The following is a 21,666-nucleotide window of genomic DNA, read 5'->3' as shown; positions in this document are numbered from 1 at the left end:
TGCCTGACATTTTGCATCCAGGACTGCATTAAATCTTTCACACCGTCCCTATTACTGTGCCAGCAAAGAGGAAGAAAACTGCTGGCAAAGAAGTGCTATCATGTGCGCTCGGACGTTCTGGACGGCTTCTTTGCCTAGGGCGCATGCATTAGAGCCCCCTTTTTTTTACCAACCATCCTAGACCTCAGCCTTTGGGTGCCTGCTCATGGCCCGTTTTAAACATTAAGAGAGCCGTTACAGATTAAATATTTATTCCACCAGCCTGCTTTTTTTTTTTTTTTACCGCTACAAATTTTTCGCAAAACTGAACCCTGCATAATGAATGCGCCCCGCAAATGTTCACATAATTTTGGGGGAAAAAAGTGCATTTATTTTGCATGTAAATATGGTAGCTCTTGGTTAGCCATGCAACCCCCAAACATCCTTAGCTATGCCTATACTCCATTTCATAAATCAGGTGCAGCGCTGTGAAAGGTATGGAAGCATGAAAAAATAAAGCGAGGCATGTTACTTGCCACCTGTTTTCTGGCTAAGTGGTCTAAGGCATGAGAAAGCGACAGCTTGTCATCAGCAATAACACTGCATTTAATCAAGTTCATCAAAAATATATCATGTAATAAGCCTGAAGGCAAAGCATGTATTACTTTTCACTCACCACAAGGAACGCACTATTTTTTGGTCATTGATGTAGCCAGCATAAACATGAGCGCTAGCTCTGACAGCGTTGCACATGATGTATGAAACAAAGTATACATGCATGCCATCTTTGCTTTGCTAGCCCCTTGCAGGTGTAGTGGCAGGACTGGGGGCAGTGCCAATGTATGGACATTAGTGCAGTGTTTGCAAAGCAGCTTTCTGTGTAATAAACGCCAGTGCTCGCAATTAACTGTGCCTTTCTTCCTGCAGAATGAAAGCACAAGCACGTAGTGAATACTGGCTGTGTCTTCAGCTTGCTCCAGCCCAAACCCATCTAATGTGAGCAATGCATACAATCACCCAGTTTTCCCATAGCATGCACTTGACGAAAGTTCTCACTGCGGTATCATTTCTTCCTAATTTAAATAAAGCAAGAAATTTCATCTCGTAAACCAACCTGTATGAAAAACTAAGATATTTTGCTCTTTCTGTTTCATGCAAACTTTCCAATGCCAAATGTTGATGTAGTCTGTTTTACAGTTGCAAACAACTAGAGCACACATAACTTCGACATTTATTTGCAGCCATTGCATCCTAATTTTACTTTAGGTAAGATATAGCACTCAAAGCACAGCAAGCTGCGAGAACAAACTAAATCAAAATTTTCGAGCCTGTCCTCTCCATCAGTTACAAGAACAACACACACACACACAGAGCAGGCCATAATGCACTATATCATATTTAAGAATGAAGCACAAACACCACAGAGCAAGAGGGTAGACAAATGTTTCCTTCCCAATGGCAGCAATTGTGCAGCATGCAGAGTTGCTAGGGAGGTGGAGAGGTATGCAGCTCTTTTAATATAAATGCAGCATTCGCTAAGTGTCTATAACAACGTTGTATATGCTTTTATGTGACATTTAGTAAGGCACCCGAAGCCAGAAGGCACTAGGATATAGATCAGACGACATATACAAGCAAAACCCCGAAGCCGAACAAGAAAAACACAGATATAAAACTCTTTCAAAATAATTACAACAGGTCAACTTCGGGATGAAAACCTGCCACAATGACCATCCCATCCCTGTGAATTTCCTAATTTTATCACACCATCTAATTTTTTGCACTGTTTTGCTAAAGTTTTCTGAAGTTTAAAATGCTTCGAGGCACTATAAAGCAGCATAAATCGCCATTCCACTCTGGTGTAATATCTGACAAACAATGTTTAGACAGTCAAGAAAGCCAGAGGTACCTGAAAGAAGGGGCTGCAGGCTGACAGCATGGCTCTGTGAGCCTTGAGGCTGAGCCCCTCGCAGGCAAGCGTGACATCTGTGAACGACTCGCTGAACAAGAGCTGATCGAGGGCACTCAGAAGGTTGCTGTAGTGGCTTTTCCACTTCAAACAGAACTGCTGGGAACCCATGGGCCTACCTGACTATGGAAGAGAAGCGAGAACACACTGTGTACTTCATTTCGACGAACACGGTTTAGTTTCGTTTGCAAGTGCGCAATGCACTTGAACATGACCCTACTCAAGCCAAAGTTCTGAGTGGTGAGCACTTTATACTAATAATAGCGCTGAAAAATTTCGAAGAAGGGCTTGATTCAACAGGTATTACTTACTAGGCGTCAATGGGAGTGGCACCATACAGAAAGAAGAAAAATGTCCGCGACCAGATGAAATGGCTGTTACTGACGCGAAGTGCCCCTCGTAATCGTGACAGTCATGTTGCAGCACGCAATTTTTGTGCGTGGAAATATCGCTGTATACAGAAACGGCTTCTTACGTTATTCTTAATGCAAGTTGTGATGCGTGGTGACAAACACATGACTGCGCGTTTCAAAAGCGCGAAATGTGGAACTCGTCGAAGGGTAAGAACTACAATAGTAATGAAGCTAGACGGAGATATTCGTTACACAATGACGCCAGCGACTGCACATGATCAAAAAAGCTGCAGTTTAAAGTAGAGTAGGTCACTCACCTCGAGTGAAATAAAAGTCTGTTTACAAACCAACGCTCAATTCCCTACTTATCACTGTTGCTAGTACACCAGACAAGCTCTGCGTGCGCTAGTTTCGGTGAAAATTGATAAAAGTTTCTTTTCAAAATAATAATAGTCAGACGCAGCCAGAGGATGCAGCGTTAAAGATCACCCGTCAATGTCAATCAGGATAATTAACTACGAAGTGTATTCCGTAAAATCCTCTTTGAACCGCGACAATATATGGACGGCGCCACGTTCGCATGGTCTGTAATGTCTGCTTGCAAAGGAGCACAGGCAGCGCGCTCGGACATCACGCTCGTTTCGTTTCTGTACTTCGTTCAGTCAATGCTTAAATATACGCGTCGATATTAAGCGGTGCTGGCATGCGAATGCCGTTTGGAGGGAGCCTTCGCAAGCACTCCGTCTGTGGATGTGATCGTTTCCGTGGGTGTGATGTGAGCGTCGTCGTGGGCCATAGAGCTAGTGGGCAGCTGCTGTGCTTCGAAACCGAGGCGCTTGAAAGTTCGGTTTTATCTGCTAGTTGTGCTTTTGGACATTCTTTTTTATTTGTTATTATATCATTGTGCGAGTATTTATTGATTTTCATTCTGAAGGATGACGACGGCATGAATGTTCTCTGAGCTTAGTTCATTTTTTTTAGCACGGACTGCGCTGCGTTTGCAGTAATGTGCATTGTCTGAAATGGTTATTTCTAAAATTGCGCAATCTAATCGTTGCGTTCTTACGCAGACGTGGCCTCTCCGGGAAGCTCAAGCCCCCGCTGCCAAAGGACGTCTTGCTTGAACGGAAACCACCAATGTGGAAGCTATTGTGGAGAATAGTTGGGTTGTGGTTTCGCGCATTTGTGTTTTCTCGAGTAGTTAGTTTACAAAAGCATTTCTTCGCGTAGTGCCTTTGTCATGCTTTAATGTTGACCCTGTCTTGCTTGCTTCTGTCTGTTATACATAATGTGTAGTTTAATTTCAATGTGCGTGCTTAATTGCTCGTTTTTGTGTGTGTGTGTGTGTATGTGGCTTGATTGTATTTTTCGCATGTACCGCGTTCACTGTGTTGTTACGGCGTGCCACACTGTGATACTAGTGCATCAGACAAAAAGCAAGAGAGTTTGTAATCGTGGCTCAACTCAAGCTGGTACTGTGCTTGAAACGTCACTAGTTTCTGATCCCAGCAGAGCTGTGCAGCATATCGCAGTGCCCTCCAAGTTATCCAAAGTGTCATGCTTACTTCAGCATTAAGATATGATAAATTCTGTGATTAAATTGTACATCTGGTCAGCCTTTCGCACACAGTACTAAGCTCTGCTCTCTGTGAGCGGCACTCCATAACATGCCAAGTCATTCCTGAGTTCTGCATACCCCACTAAACACCACATACCACAAGTGTTGTGCGATTCAGAGTTTGCCCAGTGTTCTTCTTGCAATGGGTTTGTCTTGTCGTGTCAAAGTAATGCAATTCACTGCTGCTTGGTCACTTTCTGAAACATTCTTGCTGCATATTACAAAAGTAAACCAAGTTCACTGACCTAACGCTTTCACTGTTTAAGTCCATTTAAATGTGGAACTGTTAGAATGGGAACACACTGACAGTCACTTGAGATCTGTATTGTACTCAACCTTAAAGGGGTCATGATGATGCCATTTTTCAGACTCAAGTTGTTTATTGCATTTTGTTTGCTATGCATCTCAGAAGAACTGGGCAAAATATTAGCTCATTTGGTGCTGCGAGTACTCTCTAATGTAATTTTTAAAAGTTCTCCTGAACTGCATGGCAGTCAGGCCTCACTAGCACGCTCACAATTCACGACTACATAAACCGACGGTCACGTGCTTGCTCGTGACTGAACGACTAAACTGTGCACGGCGTGTAGTGAGCGTAGGGGAGTGGGTTGTTCTTTGTTCGGTCTAGGGGTGCAGCAGGGTGAAGGGGGAAGTCACGACAAGGGGACAAAAGCAACAAATGCCTGTGTCCTTCCTTTTTCTGTCTAGCTTCTGCCCGATCTCGGCGGCTTCACCACAAACTGTTACGGGCAGACTCCGCATCGACCGTGCAAGCAGCAATTTTACAGCAGGCAATGGCACTGTCGGTTTATGACGTCACTCGGGCTGCTTCATAACTTCCAGTTGCAATTTCTAGCTCAAATCCGCACATAGAGCCCTACTTCTTTTCTAAGCACGCATAACAACATCATGGCTAGTACCTGCAATATAAAACCACGATTTGTTGGTAGACCATGTCATGACCCCTTTAAAAAGAATATGTAGCGACTGGAATGCTGCTACCTATTGTGGCATTGTGTGCACACTTCTGAGCTGTTGAAACAGCATTTCATTGAGGCCATAATGAGCGGTGCCCAAATGCTTTTCTACTGATATGCAGATTCATATTAAGCCCCTTTTTTTCAATTCATTGTGGTTTCAGTATTTGCTTTGCAGTGTTAAAGCTTGTGTATGTTTTCTTCATGCGTCCATCTTGCTGCTGTCATTGGATGTTTGTTTTATTATTTTACAGTATAAACAACTAATTTTTTTAGTTCATTGAAGTCCCACAACCATCATTTTTCACTGCTCAGTGCAAATAGTGCTGGTTAACAGGGTGCGGGAACACAAAGCAGACTAAAAGGTGCTGACCTACAACTAAGAAAATATTGTATGCATGCAGCAACGCACCTTGACTGCAGATGTAGAAGAAAAAAAGGCAGGAGGAAAATTCATGGCACTCAATTCCAATGAAGGCAATATGCAGACGCCCGTGTGTTGTCAGTACATGTTAAAAAAAGCCCAGGTGCAAAAATTTAGTCCAGAGCCCTCCACTGTAGTTATCTCTTGTAGCCCACATGCAGCTTTGGGACTATAAGCTTTACATATCACCAGGAAGAAGGAAAAGCATGAACAAAAAAAAATCATTTCCAGCCACTTCAGCTGCCATATAAATGCTACTGTTCACTCGAATACATAATTTCTTTATCCATCAGATGTGCAAATGAAATGCTGACATATCTGTCACCTCTGGCTTGGTTTACACAGGCTTCACACATTTTTCTGTTGCACTGCTTCCTATAATTGAACGAAAACATCTTCGGCGGAAGTCTGTGTGGTTGGTTTCTTGGTCTATGGGGGTTTAACGTCCCAAAGCGACTCAGGATATGAGGGATGCGGTTGGGTTCTTGAGATAGTTGAGAGAAAACTGACGCCAACCAATATTTTTAACTTTACCCAATGTTTCGGGACCAACTCGGTCCCTTCTTCAGGGGTGACTAAAGTGTGCCAACAGCGGCAGCGGGTTGCTGCCTTCGCTCTCCCTTTGTTAGCACGTGGTGCAGTCCACTAACGTACGCGGAAGGGAGTGTTTCTGGAGTCCTATTGATCGCCTCCTTTGTGAGCCGAATGTGCCATGACTCCACATGTTGCCTCTTGAACAGGTTTGGTTCCGCGGCCAATACGCCCACCTCCTCGAAGGCTATCCGGTGGTCGGCACGCCGAACACTGAGAGCGTGCCGACCACCGGAGAGGAGAGCGAGCCTTCAAGGAGGTGGGCGTATTGGCCGCGGAACCAAACCTGTTCAAGAGGCAACATGTGGAGTCATGGCACATTCGGCTCACAAAGGAGGCGATCAATAGGACTCCAGAAACTCTCCCTTCCGCGTACATTAGTGGACTGCACCACATGCTAACAAAGGGAGAGCGAAGGCAGCAACCCTCTGCCGCTGTTGGCACACTTTAGTCACCCCTGAAGAAGGGACAGAGTTGGTCCCGAAACATTGGGTAAAGTTCAAAATATTGGTTGGCGTCAGTTTTCTCTCAACTGCTTCCTATAATGTCAGTGTTAGAAGCACGTGGAAGAATTGCCACGTGCTTTTAAAGAACTGTGCACCAGCACAATTTTTATTGCCTTTTGAGACTGCTGCCAGTGCATGACAAGTGAATTCATATTCTTCCAACCTAACTCTTCATGCATCACCCAGTGTTATTCATGTAAGGCTTCCCATACACCAGAGGAATAAACACGTCAGGCACTTAGTATGCAGTTTCTTTTTTCACACCCCAGCAGTTCTTCAAACTACAATTGTCCCCTTGTTTGCTTATCTAACTCATGTTGTCAGGGGCCTTAAAAATGAAGCACACACCAACCCTGCTTGTGTTCTTTTCCAACTTTGTGTACATAAAGAATTGCTACTGTGGCCTGGTTTTTTTCCCACTTGGTTTTTCTATTTGGCAAAAAGAGCTCCCGCCAAGTTGCCTGAAAGTGGTTAAACTACTACTTTCAGTCAGCTTGCCCGCAAGGTTAACCCGGGTCTGACTTGGTGAGGACACAAACAGATCAGAGAATGTGCAGCTATTACTGCTGCTCTCAAGCTTTTAATGGTTATGCTTGGTTTGGTTTATGGGTATAACGCCCCAATGCGACTCAGGTAGTGGAGGGCTCAGATAAATTCGGTTATCTGGGGTTTAAGTTTTTAATGTGCTCGAGAAAAAGGCAGCAATGACTTAAGGTTTTGCAGCATACTGTCGGTATGCATGGCTTTGCTGCAACTAGCAGCATCTATAAAAGCAAGCTGGTTGTGTTCAGGCTATTGCTTTGCAAATTCTGGCTTGAAACTGTCAACTTGTAGACTGAATATTTCATGGGCCTAGTACTGTGCTCTTCTAGAAGGGCTGCTTTATAGAATCAAGAAATCGTCTACACGCCTGAAATTCCTCATCATTGAGGCTGTTGCAAGTTCAGACTCGCCAAGCCTTGCAAGAATATATATTGCCGAGTACAGGACAAGGCTGGACTCTATTCAAGCATCAGCCCTTTAAACAAGAGTGCATTGCTGAACTGAACAGCGGTAAATTCTATATAGGAGGCCAACGAATTCAGAAAGTCAGTGCTCACTGTGCACTCATTTTGGAACACGACAGTGCCACGGCAGTCAGTGCCGTCACAAACAGCTTCAATATCCTCATGGGAAAGGGAGCAGTACACGTGCTCCGTGTCCAAGGAGAACCCTTTTTAACTTTTTGATGTCCTGCTCCTTGGAGGAGCTGGGAGTTGTTGGGAGATTTGATTAGGAAAGGGCCATCCAAACTGGGATACGTGAGGAGGACTGCAGGGATGTGCCAAAGTATTGTTGCCACGTGCCTGATTGAGTAATGATGTTCCTAAAGGGGCACCTGTCTGCTTAAATTTTTCTTTTCTTTTTTTTTTTTTCAGGAAAGCCTGTGGTGGTGGTTCAGTGGCTTCGGTTTCCTGCTACTGATCCCAAGTTCATGAGATCAAATCTGGCCATGGCAGCCTCATTCTGATGGAAGCAAAATGCATAAGATGCCAGTGTGCTGTGCGACGTCAGCGCACGTTTAAAGACTCCAAGTGGTCTAAATTAATCTGCAGTCCTCCATTGTGGTGTCCCTCATAGCCTATGTGTTGCTTTGAGACAGTAAACCGCACAATTTATTGTTTACTATTTTTTAGAAGAAGATAAAAAAGGTGCTACATGGCTTTTATGAACTTCTCAGCTTCCTGCAAGACGCATGTCAAGTCAGCTTCATCTCGTAGCCATGGCTTCTCGCTTGTGAAAGGAGGGGCCCACACACGCTGAAATGCTTTTTCTTTGCACTGTTGTACCTACATAGTTGTTGTTATAGTCAGTGGTAAAGCTTCCTGCTCTGTCTGAAAACAAAAGCATTCCTCCAGCACCTGTAAAAGCCTGTTCAATTTTGGCTGCCTTAATTTGCTTATTTAACCCCATGTATGTTGGTAATATAGCCAAGTCATCCACAATGCATCTGTCAACTTCCCAAGAACTCACTTTCGATTCTGTTGCCCTAACAATGCCAGAAAGCTTTTCAATGTTATGTCTCAAGTGGGCCATGTGCTTCACAGCAAATCTAAGAACTTTGTTTCTTTGTGGGCTCTATGGATTCTAGCATTGTAGACAGAATGGTTTAGGCTGCTGAAAAGGATCCTTTTGGGCAGCATAGCAAGCATATTCCATCAGCGAAGCTTGGATACTTGCCTTAAGTTCCTGCTAGTAAACATACACTTCAGCAGGTTTGCATTTACGCAAGACCGAAGTGGCAGCCATTTAGGAAGCACTGCTGCCTTTAGACTTCTGAATAAAGTTTTCTGCATAATCATTGGGTATATCCTCTGGAAGGCACATGGGGCACCGAAATATGAAGTTCTGGAGGCCATTTCGCTTGACTGAGAAGGAGAGCGAGCAGGCCCTGCACCTAGTTGATGCTAGATTAGGACACACTGAAAAGCGAAGAATGGTAAAAAGAACAGACCTTGATGTCAAAAATAATCTGAACTTCGGTGTTGAACGGGCAGCCACGTGGCAGTTCTTCGGTGTTGTAATGAGCTGCATAACCACAAAGCATATTAATGCGTATGTTGTGAAAGCCAGAGGCAATGCGTTGGCACTTCACCCATACCTCTGATGGATGAGTTAAGTGCATGTGAATGGAGATTAGTAAGCGCACACAGGTTTCTAGGACCTGAAGTGGCTCGGAACATTTTCTTTTTCAGCGTTTTGCTTTTCACGTAGTTCTACTTCTGTGAATTTCCATGCACGTGATATATTTCTAGTTGTAGGTAGGCAGCTATGTTGTCTGCCTTGTGTTCCCATGTCCTGTTTGCATTCAGTAATGTGGTGACTAGCTCAACTCGACCTTGTTCTGTTTTTGAGTGTCCTCATTGAAATGCTTTCGTCTGGTTTCCAATGGTTTCTGAGCTATTCCTTCCTTTCTCTATTTTCCCCAGTGCGGCCACAATCTGGCTCCTCACTGCTACAGAAGAAGCACCACCTTGAATCAAGACCTGTAACAGCACCGTGCCCATACTGCTTTGCACATCTGAGTGTCAAATCTTTGTCAAGACACAAGAAAGACATGCATGGAAGTCAGAAAAAAGTACACAAGTGCTCTGTGTGCGATGCTAAACTGACACGGCTTGACAACCTCCGGCGGCACATGTTCCTTCGTCACCGTCAGAAGACACACTGACAGCACTTTTATGGGTGGCTGTACTCCTGGTACATATTAAACAGCACAGCAGTGCTGTTACAGGCACACTGCACTTTTAACAAAACAAATGTCACCATGAGAGTATCCCCAATTTAAGCCCTATTTCTAAGTTGGCCACCAGTTTGCCACCCTGTGCGAAAGGAATTGACGTTTGGCTTCCAGTGCCAGATTAAGGCCCCTTCGAGTCCTACCTCACTGCTCAGACTAGAAGGTAATTTTACTTTTCTGCATAGAAATGCGTCTTATCATGGAGACTGCAAGGTTATTTCATGAATAATTCAAACTTGTGGCTAAAGGAAGCCAGTCAAGTGGACTCTTCTAGTGCCATGGATGATAAGAATCCCATCTGGTTTTGCCCATTTTTTTTTGCCTTTTCTTTGCATGAACTTACCAACACGTGTTGCTCGTACCCTCTCAGGTAATCATTTCATTTCGTTCCAATTTTTTAATGTACTTTATCTTGCTCCCCTTGATGCAGTTTACAAGGTTCCTCTCAGGTGGTGGCCATGTTAGTGATGAGGGGGCTAGTAGTGTTGGCACAGTATAGTGTGGCTCTTCACTTCATGCTGATGCAGTGAGACAGCTTGGGAATGGCTGAAATATGTGCACAATGGGTGGTTGCGAACCATCCTGCTGTCAGTGAAGACAGATCTGTTTAGCTTGTCTACAGCTTTGCTATATATGGGGGCAACAAGCTGGAGACCTTTTTTTGTGTGTGTGATGAAATAACAGCAGTATGTCATATTTTCAGTAGTAATTGGGTGGCACAGAGTGGTGGCATATCCTGTAGAACTTTCTACTACATGCATATGGCTATGGTCAGTTGCAGTCAATTTCTTAGCATCAGGGGGTTCAACATTCTTACTGTGAAGCCAGTGGCTTAGCTTTCTTGAGATATATCTGTGCTATCACTGCCAAGTGACACTTTTCTAGGGAGAAGGTCAGTGTCAAAGACAATGATGTAATGTTTCTCACAGTACAAAGAAGATCTAAAAAGGCTGTCCATTTCACCCAAGAATGCACGCGAGTTTACAAGATTTCCAATGTGCATAATGTTCAAATGTGTACACATAGTCAGAAACGGACATATGTATATAATTCCACCCATTCACTTTTTTCACAGACTTCTACGTAAAAGAGGTTTTTGTTTGTTCCAAAAGTGAAAACATATTACTGTCCTGCTGATCATTGTACGTGTGTGCCTTGAAGAGAGCGGATAAAATAAACTGGTCAACTTGTTGCCTGTGGCAACATATGAAATAAAGAAGACATGCCTGTGTCTGCCTGCAGGTCTTTTCTCTGGCCCTCTTTCAAGTTGTCGGTGCTATGTCTGATAGTGCCAATAAACATTCGCTCTAATTCTTTCCGCAGAGAAACCCGTCTCTCAAGAGAATGGACTATTTGGTATTTGGTCCTGAAAAAGAACAGCAGTGTATTGAGTGAAGACAACGATGTGAGAGTATAGTTCATTAGTTTGTTAAAAATTATTTTGGGAACCGCACGTAGCATGGAAATACGAAAAAAAAATGGCAACACTGGTGCTATCTGTTAAGTTTGTAAGTCTGTCTAAGGCAACCTAGCAGCACCTTTCCCAAGCCTTTAAATGGAGTGGAGACACCATATTTTTCGCATGGTATTTTTGCTCTGGATTGATGCATACAACATTAGTAAACATGAATCACCAAGTGGAACTAATCTGTGCTTGATAAATAATTTAACTTTTTTTTTTTCCTCTGTACTTTCACTCAAGGTTTCAGTTGCCAGACGATGGCTGCAACATCACAAGTGAGTACGAGACCACGTGAGGCATACATAAACTGCTATATAACTGCTGCTTTGTTTTTTTAATTCATTCAAACTCTCTCACTAAACTCCTTCAGAAACTGGGATGGCAGTGAGCGAACAAATGACTATTATATTGCAGTTTGTTTATGTCTCTCATGACCTGGTACTCACTTGTGACATCGCAATTGTCTTTGCAATTGAAGGAAAACGCAGTGCGAAAGAACGTGGAAAAGAGAGAAGACAAGACGGGCGCTGTTTAACCTGTCTTATCCTGCCCGTCTTGTCTTGTGTGTTCCCGTACTGTGTTTTGTGTTCCTGTCCTGTCTTGTGTGTCCACTTTGTGTGTCCATCTTGTTCACAATCTTTCGCTCCGTGTTTTCTATCAATTAGCAATGCACCAACTAGCCCACACAAAAGTCCCGATTCAACTGTCTTTCGACTACTGGAACCTAAGCCGAAACTGCATGGAAGAATAAATTTAATTATAAATTGGGGACTGAGTGCAGGAGAATTTTATGTGATGATTCATGTTTACTAGTGGTTTACGCATCATTTGAAAGCAAAAATACACTAAGAAAATTTTGGTGTCTCTTACCTCTTTAACACCTGAGAAAACCAAGCACCATGCTGGGGGATGCTTCCACTGAACATAATCAAAATTTGTTGGCTACAAAACGTACTGGGATTCTAACCAAGCACCTCTAAGCAATGTTCTAGGCCATGTTCTACTTGGTAAACAGCTCCTGTGATGGCTCTCTCATTTAGTTGTCCCATTCTTTGTGTTGTTCCAAAAATAAAAATGAAGACGTGAAGTCCTGTCTACCAAATTTTACTGCATGTAATGCAATACGCAGGGAAGGGCAAAATACTTAATGACAGGAAGCTATGTCACAGTTTGAAATGGAGGACACATTATGCCTCTGGTAGAGATGCAGTTTTGTAGTATGCAGTTTCATTGGCACTATAAAGGCATTCCATTATGTATATAAATGTATATAAATTAATAATAAATTAGGCTTGCACTGCATGAGTGGCCACGTGCACTGGCACTCCTTCCCCCCCCCCCCCCCCCCCCCCCCCCTTCAAAAGCTCTCTTACAGTGTTACTGTGCAAATTGGCACAATCTAAATTGATATCTGGCATCGCGAAGGAGGGCTGTCAAGGCGGGGGAGCTGAATTTTTTGTTCCTGTCGCCATCTAGTGTGCAGCAGTGTTGACAGTCCAGTGCAGAGACTGCAGGAACAAGAAGTAAAAGGGAAGGCGTATAAACTGTCGCTCTTCGGAATCTCAAATGCACTATGAAGAAGATGAAAGGAAGAGAGAAAGAGACTGTACAGGTGAAAACTATGCATGACCTAGGGTGTGCATGGGTGAATCCAACCTGCTTTTGCTCGGAACTCGAGCCCATGAAGTTGCAAAACACCAACTGCCAGCACTGGTGTACACAGATTTCAAAGGGTTCAGTTCCCGGTTTACACAAAACTACACTATAGGCACCCCTGCAGGACACAAACTTCTAAAAGCTGGGTCACCTCAGTACATACTGTTTTGCTTGTGCTTAGTGTTTGATGGCAGACATGAAATAGCCAAATGATTAAAAAAAACTGGAGTGGCATTCTGTGCCCAGCATGACAAATTCCTTGTGTTCATTCCTTTTTGCACAGCATAAGAGGGGTTGAAAGAAAAGCTGGAGCCAGAGTTTGTTTTGTTGCGTGCAGTGAGCTAGCCATTCTCTGCAGGAAAGTTTTATCTTCCACAGCATGGAAATAAACATGCACCAGGTCATAGATTGTCAGTGCAGTGTTGAGTGTAACGTTCTTCCTGTGCATCATGTTACATCAGCCAAACAGGCTGACGTATTAACGTATAGCCCAAGGAACATGTTCACTCAGTGAAAAGATGTCTTAAGTATTTAGCTGCTCATCGCCATTTGGATGTGAACTTGCCATGAATGATGTTTTTCTCATTTGCATATATATATATATATATATATATATATATATATATATATATATATATATATATATATATATATATATATATATATATATATATATATATATATATATATATATATATATATATATATATATATATATATATATATATATATATATATATATGTGTGTGTGTGTGTGTGTGTGTGTGTGTGTGTGTGTGTGTGTGTGTGTGTGTGTGTGTGTGTGTGTGTGTGTGTGTGTGTTGTGGCATGAAATATAACTTAATTAGCAAAGCATAATTAGCTATCATTGCTTCATTTATCTCATTTCTACACTGCTTTTTTGTTTTTAAGGTCATCTTCCCACCTTGGCATGAAAATTTTTTTTTGGTGAGCAACATCGTGCAAACATCAATTTGATAACAAGATGGCACCATCTCCTATGGCCGCCCAGCTAGATCCAGTGCAGAACAAAAAACCTTCACCAGTGATATTCACTTACTCCTACCTTGCAGCACAACTGTGCCTGCCTTATCTCAGTGAATTTCTTGACCTGATTCCTTTATCTGGCCCCGTGCACATGACAATTGAGTATACCCCCCTTCACTCTTGCCTTTCTGACAAACCACAAATTATTCCCACCAGCTGAGCTGAGTCTGCTGCAGGAAAAAGGCCTCTCTTAACAGCCTCTAATTTTTCCTCCTTTGCACCAACCGCGATACACTAATCCACAGGACTTCCCAAACTCTTCACTTTATCTGACTGCACGAAAGGGATAGAAATGACAAAATTGAGTGGTACATGATGTTGGGCTTGTTGATTCATTATGCAAAGAACAAGAACAGAAGCACAAACAAGAGACAATAAAGCACAGAAAGAAGGACGTGAGAAAATGCCTTGTCCGCAAACCCATATTTTTTCAGTTCAGAAGGTATGTGGCAAATCCATTAATATTCACAATATCTTCCCCCGATAGACCAACATATTAGAAGATAAAGTGATTTAAAAGGCGCTGTGAAACGCCTTCTGAAGAGAATATATAAACTCGCTCAGTCCCTACATTGTGTTGTCATGAACACCTGGGCCAAACATACCCTTCTATACGCAGCAGAGAACCCACAATCGTGCGTGAAAGTTGGCGAGCCCTTTCCAGTGACTTTTTCATACTCGCACTCTCCTCTGTTCACACTCCTGTGTATCTCTTTTGAGAGATGGCTATTGCTTAGATTCTTTCAGACATCACACGGCTGCAGTGGCCACGGCCAGTCAGCCGCGTCGCTCTTGTGGGTCAGGAAGTTCCGCCCCCGAGGAATTCCCGCGCACAGCAGCAGCCAGCGGTGGGGCTGAGTGGTGAGGCCGGCATGGAGAAGCACGACCTTTGAGCGTGCGAAAAATGACGAGAGGAGAACGAAAGGTGCGAAGATGCCGAATTTCAAATTTTGAATGCAGATAACTCAGCTTCTACAAAACGCATTACAAAAATTCTTGCTGGAGGATATTCATGAAGCAGCATCCTTTAACATCCTAGGCATACCACACCTTTACTGAGAGCCCCTTTCACAGGCTCTGCATGGCAAATGTGAGGTACCTGTTACGCACAGGGTAGGGAAGTGTTTTAGTTATTTCAACATCTCCTGGACCATGTGAAAATCAAGGCTTTGATAAAAAAAAAATTGTCTCATGCTGCTTATCAGCAGTAATGGCAAAAGATACAATATGAAACAGTGACTGCACTTTGACAACAGCCATGTCAACATGCATTCATGGCCATGCACTTTTCTCTGCATATATCAGCACATCATTGACAGAAGCAATATTAATCTATTGTATTGAATGGTATGGCTAGCAGTGAGTTATTAATCTATTGTATTGAATGGTATGGTTAGCACAGAGTTAGCGGTTAAAATAGCACAAAATCATGCAAGACAGAACTAATTTTTTTTTTTATCTGAACAGCTAGTCTTGCCAGGGAGAAAAGCAGACAGATGTCATATTAAGCTGCAAAGATTTCCATCTTTACGCTTTTCTACCATAGGTGCAGAATCCTGCACTTGCAAACATTTGCCCATATTTTAGCCTAGGAAATGTTGTCTAAACCTAGATATTAGGTATATTACAGCCTTTTACTAATATTTGAAAAAAAAAATAGATAAAGAGCAAGGCTTATGAGACAGAGTTATTCTGAAAACATTAAATGCAAACCACTTTATTTTCAATATATATTCCACAGGCAGATAGATGAAGCTGCACCAAATAAAGCATTGTGCTTGCATACATGATTGTTATGACTAAATAACTGGATTTTGTGAGACATGATGCTGGTTCTTTTGCCATTAGCACCTTTGAAAACATGCACAGTTAAAACTTCTACATTTGATGCATGTCAAAATTCTTAAACTGCAAAAATGAGTTGCATTAATATGCCACTTCTTGAGACAAACATATGTGAGGTGGGTGCCAGACAAAAAGCTGTAATGCCATCATAGCCTTCATGTATTTGTGCAACAACATAGATAGCCATAGTATAGTTTCAAGCTGCAATTAGTGTGTGGACGTGCATTTGCAAGAAGTAACATAGTAAGAAATTGTGCTGACACTGCAGCACATCCATTTGCGACAAACGAAGTGCTTAGCATTTGATACAGTACACGCCTTGCACAACTTGAGTAAAGTGCACAATGTGCTATGGCATTCTCTGCAATGGTAAGAGCAAAGTGACAAAAATAACATATTTGTGGTATAAACAAATGAACCAAACCCTAATAATAATAAGGCCATTTTACTTGAATATTGCATCACATGAAACTTGTGATAGTCCACCCAAGTGCATGTGTTTTAGATGTAATAATGTATACAAAGATTACTTTAAGTGCAGTGGTGGCACACACAGCTTAGTATGCAGAGCCTTAGTATCAGCAGCCTATGACTGCACATAGAGCATTAACAAAGATGCCTTTTCACTCAAATTTCACTTTGCGAGAGGAAAACAAGGCTACAAATGTCATATCGCCACACTGAGACGGTTCTTATAGCCATTTGAACATAATCACAAGGTGATAATTGGGATGCGAGAAAGAACCACAGAACCGCCTGCTCATTAGCATCGCGAAGATTTCACCTAGGTCATGTTAAAGGAAAAGCAATAAGAAAGGAAGGAGACAAGGGTAAGAGATGGGAAGGGGTACAGAACGAAAAATTCACCGGACGTCTGCTCTTGCAGTAAGACAAATTTCAAGGACAGCTGGGGTGGTACAAAATGCTGATGCCAGTTGTAGTGTTTAGTAGCTTTGGGTTAGGGAGTGGGATGTCGGTAGTGTTTATGCTGCATTTAAGCATTACCAACATGGGTAAGCTCCAGCAACTTCCTTCAGCTGACGGTGTTAGAGTAATTACGTGCAGTAACCTGCCACGGGGTGTGGGTGCAGCCATGGAACGTGAGCTGAAGGGGTATGTGGATGACGATGGTGATGTGATTTTGTTGAATGCACCGTATACAGCTGTCACTGTAAAAGGAGAAGCAGCAAGGCACCGTAGATAAGGAAAGTAGAAAGAGGGGGAAGCAGTCAGCTGCATTTTTTTTCCTTCCCCACATAGGAGAGCAAACAAATCGGTTAATTGCAGGTGAAGCACCCAAGGACAACTTTGACTAGAAAGTGTTGCTAACACAGATATTGACACACATGTGGAGAAAAGATGCAGGTGGAGATGAAAGAAAAAAAAAAACCTTGAAAAATACCTGACAATATTAAAGGCAAGGAACACTCGCAACATGCAGCGTTTGTTTTCAGTTGAATTTAAATAAATGAGGTGTTGCCTGAGGAGTGTATGTTTGTTACACTTTATTATTTATAAGCTTGTGTGGTGTACATATAATTTTTTTACATTACATTAGCTGTTCCAAGACATTTTTATTCAAAATTATGTTAGCTATACCTTCCTTTTAATAACCCATTAACTCTTAATGACGGTTTGCTATACTGCATTAGTTTATATGCTGTATGTGCACACACTATGAAGTAAAAACAAATGCAAGGTTCACGCAGAATGGGCTGGGCAGTATTTGATGTGTTACAATACAAATTCATTTAGTGCAGGAAGACTTCAAGCATGGACAGACTGCCAGATTTTTTTTTCTGTGCGTGCTATGTGTGATCTTATCCCCAGAAACTGGCATGATAGAGAAAAATAACAGCTGCAGTCTGCTTTAACCATTTATGGCACTTTGCATGCAGCTGCATACATTCCGAACTTCAAGCTTTTTCTCAGCGTGTGCTCTAGCTAGCACTGATTCAATTGCTCCAGGCAAATTTAGCATTCATAATGTTACAAACAGTGTTTTTTTATGTGGGCTAGTGCACGCAACAAATAAAATATTAGGGGGACAATCAACATATAACTGATGCGACAGAATGAAATAACATGCACTTTGCGGCTAGAGTATTCCTTGTTGTTTGATGCAATGCTGCTGCAGTGGTTCGAACCTCCTGCCATTCTGCTCCGCTCCATGTATGCAAGATGATGATTCATTGCGAATTTTTTGCACACTGCATTTGGAAATGGATGAAAAATGATGAAGACGACAATATCCCAAGCACAGCGTGAGAAGAGGCACGGATGGAAGTTGATGAAGACTTTGTGCCTTTTTGCATGTTGCGTTTGGAAACGGGTGAAAGCTGATGAAGACAACATCCAAAGCACAGCGCAAGTGACCAGCAGTTTAACACGTGAGATGGTAGGCTGTGATGGTGGCATAGTACTCTAATGCAGCAGCCAGCGAATCTGATCTGTTCATGATACCACAGGTTTGAATCCCACTTGCGGCCAGTTCTATTCTTTCATTTCACACCCCAACGGGGCGCTACTAGGCTTGCAGACAACAGGATTTTGCTCTAACGAGGCTTCCTTGCTATCACTTAATACTTTACGAAGCACTAAGCTTGGTTACAGGCTCTCCACCATTTTCTTGTTGATAGAATTTTCCAGCACTGCCAATGACAAGTTTTTTCCTGTGAATTTATTGCACCATGTGCATCAATAAAAGAGAAAAATTTTCCATGCTCTCTACAGTTAATAAACTTTGGTGTTGTAATATTCCAGTTTCAATCTATTTTTACAGTTTGTAAAAAATTTATATATGTGTGAAAAAAAATTTAACCATTCGTGTTTTCTCTTAGACAACTAATCAACTGCCTTTCTTGAGGTCTGGATATACTACTACTTTTTTCGAAAAATATTTGTTTTGAATCAAAATGGAAAAATGGCACCTGAAACGGTGAACAGAACTAACTAAACAATGCAAATGTACCCTTTCAGCACAGATTTATAGAAGCACAAAGCAAAACAAACATTAACAAGAAGTAGTATGTGTAGCATTAAATACAATGTGGTCAGTCTCTGTTGATGCGTAATCACTTCAGAAAGGCATTTTCATAGAAACAGAGTGCATGAACACATCACTCCACCTGATGCCGAGAGGCTGCACATAAAGAACACTGATTTGACTGGATGTTGCAGCATAACAATGAGCTGTGCAGTACTTGCCTAGCTCTCTTTACCAGTAATAGGCTTAGAGCTCTCAAAAAATGACACAGCTCCAACTCGTCTTAACCTGACACTTGAAGAATTCACAACAGTCAGAGAGTAGCAAACCACTACGTACTGCCACATGAATGCGACTAGCAAAAAGACTATGAAAAATATTTTTGGTGTGGAACAGTCACAGATTAATTTTCCAGACAGTGCTCAAAATAATAATCTCTGTTTAAATGGTTTGTTGACTGCCTTAAGTGTTGAGCAAAACCTAACAAGCACTTTAGGTCACCAGAGATGAAAAAAAAATTATAGATGATCGATGCAATTGATGCAGCTGAGTATGTGTTAGCATTAGTGATCCCCTTGGATGCAGCAGCAACTGCCGCCGATAGATTCAGATTGTGCGAATGGGTGGCATGATTCAGCCCGTCAATCACTGCGTGACACGCCTCTGCTCCGCTCTCCCAATCCAAACCAGCACTCACAGTGTGACGCCCGTTTCACATGCTGCGACTAGAACGAAAATATTCGGGCTAGTCGGTGATGCCACAGTGCAGTTTTCGGGATTTCCGGTCAGTGCTTTCACATGTAACGTGTACGCAGCAAATTTGGTTGGAGGGACATGCAAGGCTGCTTGATGTTCGCATAGGCAACCCATAATTAAACGCGACAAAAACGCTACACGGAATGTGCTGACGATGTTATGACCAGCGTACTTTTAATTGCAAAGCAATATTTCATATGTTTTGATTAGAATAAACTGTTTTGCTTCCGCCGCGACAACAGCTCCTATGGGACCATAGTTCGCGTGCCGTCTCGGCGCACCCTATTGGTCAGTCGCAGAGCGAACACACCGACGCTGCGCCTGAATATTGTTACGGGGAAATACTATTTACATTTATTTCCAAGTGTTGGGGGTTAGAATAAAGAGTTCCTAGCATAGAGCACCAACACAAACAGGGAGCTGCATTAACCTCTTCCTCTTCGTTTGTCCTTTTACGCGAGAGGCCACTTCGTCTTCCATTGTCACTTCGTCGTAACAATATTAACTGGATGGAACTCGACCGCAAGCCGCCTGGCCTAGACCGACGGCTGTCCCCAGTCGCAGACCGACAGAATCCGCAGTGTTGCAGGCGAAAATCGCATGCATGTGAAATGGGCCTGACACGCCACACCTTTCCTCCACTCTCCCCAAGCCGCCACCTCCCACCCTCTTCCCTCTCCCACTTTCCATGCCCTGTTCAGTGCCCACTTACCCTTCTTTGCTTTCCCAACTCCACTCAACTCTTGCAGTGCTGTGCTATGTCAGTGCACATTAAAGAACCCCAGGTGGTTGAAATTTCTGGAGCCCTTCACTACGATGCCCCTCATAGCCTGAGTTGCTTTGGGACGTTAAGCCCCCATAAACCAAACCAAACTCTTACAGTGCCTTCTCCTTCTCAACAACCGGAGCTGACTTCTTTCTACATTCATAGCCACTTTCTTCTTTGCACTTTATCCCAAGATCATTCAAAAGCTGGCTCCTCCTCGATGCCTTGCAAGCCTGGTGGAGAAGGTTGCTTTAGCTACCTTGAAAAACTCTGAGACAAAATAAAATGGTTCCGAATGTAATGCAAGGTACACTCTGAAGCATTCTTTGATGTCTCCCATGAAATACTGCCCTTCATGAAATGCTGCAGATTCTTTATTCTCAGTTCACGAAATTTTAAACAAATTTTCTGCTGCAGAAAGTCAAGTGTCTTAGCTGTGTGCTATAATCGGATACAACTCCAGAACAGAGAAGCGAATGCCCCTCAGAGGAGGCCCATCAGCAAATGGCATTGATCGAATGTCATAATGTTGCATTTAAGCCTTTTTCACCTGCAGGCATGACACCATGGGAGGCTTTCAGATGCAAGTAGATTAACTACAGTTTAAGTGGATTCACAACGATGTCATGACAACCGGTTGACGCCATTGGCTGCGGGGCCTCCTTCGTGCAGCATTTCCCACTTTATTCTTGAGTTGTATCCTTATCAGTCAAAACATAATACTACAAGGCTCACGTAGTTTTAATATATTTGAAGTACAGAGAGAAACAACAAATGTTTGTGCAGCAAACGTGCTTAGCAGCTATTTTGCCAATGAAGGAAGCCAACAGTCATTGAAACCAAGCAAACATAGGGGAATGTTTCGTTTTTTTTTAGTGGTGTTCATTATTGTGAACTAATAGTGTAATTGTTTTATGGCCTAAGATAATTGATTAGAAAGCAGAAGAAAAAATAACCACATGCCACCAGTTGGATCCGAACACACGACCTCCGAATTTCGCGTCCGGTGCTCTACCAACTGAGCTTGCAGTAATACAAGACATACTACATCCGCCGCTATGGATGAGGATGGCGGTGATGAACACTCTCAAGGTTAGATTACACACAGCATAAATACCCTCAAAAGCAGAAGATTGAAGAACTGTTGCCGTGGCTCAGTTGGTAGGGCACCAGACGCGAAATTTGGAGGTCATGGATTTGGATCACACCAGCAGCATGTGGTTTTTTTCTTCTGCATTCCAATCGATTATCTTAAGGCTTGGAATAATTGCACTATTATTCTGCATTAATGAGCACCACAAAAAAAAAATTAAAACATTCCTCAAAGTTTGCTTGGTTTCGATGATTGTTGGCTTCCATCATTTGTATATCATAATGAGTCCCTCATTTTCCCAGCCATTGTCTGCTCAATAGCTATGTCACTGGGTTATTGCAAAAAATTTTTGTCCCCA

At 42.6% G+C, this 21,666-nt stretch overlaps 1 protein-coding gene and 1 long non-coding RNA gene across 4 annotated transcripts in view; one reads left to right on the top strand and one right to left on the bottom strand.

Moving 5' to 3' along the window:
• LOC144126121 (uncharacterized) overlaps positions 1–14,951 on the bottom strand; it is a 47,841-nt gene extending 32,890 nt beyond the window's left edge. The window contains exons 1-2 of one of the 2 annotated variants that reach the window (XM_077660083.1): positions 14,468–14,951; positions 1,889–2,071 (exon numbers count right to left, since the gene is read on the bottom strand). In XM_077660083.1, coding sequence (XP_077516209.1) covers positions 1,889–2,059 — 171 coding nt within the window. In that variant the 5' untranslated portion in view covers positions 2,060–2,071; positions 14,468–14,951. Of the gene's footprint in view, positions 1–1,888; positions 2,072–2,618; positions 2,700–14,467 lie in introns of those variants that run through there. The other variant, XM_077660081.1, reaches the window with a different exon arrangement.
• Positions 2,891–10,934, top strand: LOC144126122 (uncharacterized). 2 transcript variants are annotated; one of them, XR_013313454.1, is made up of 3 exons: positions 2,891–3,076; positions 3,372–3,467; positions 9,387–10,934. It is a non-coding gene; the product is annotated as an uncharacterized LOC144126122 (long non-coding RNA). The 2 variants fall into 2 exon arrangements; XR_013313453.1 differs by lacking the exon at positions 2,891–3,076 and having other exon boundaries at positions 3,150–3,467.
• Positions 14,952–21,666: the final 6,715 nt, after the last annotated feature.

The sequence above is a fragment of the Amblyomma americanum genome, chromosome 3, assembly GCF_052857255.1.
Source record: "Amblyomma americanum isolate KBUSLIRL-KWMA chromosome 3, ASM5285725v1, whole genome shotgun sequence".
NCBI lineage: Eukaryota > Metazoa > Arthropoda > Arachnida > Ixodida > Ixodidae > Amblyomma > Amblyomma americanum.
Note: the sequence above shows the minus strand (reverse complement) of the source record. Positions and strands in the feature narration are given on the sequence as shown.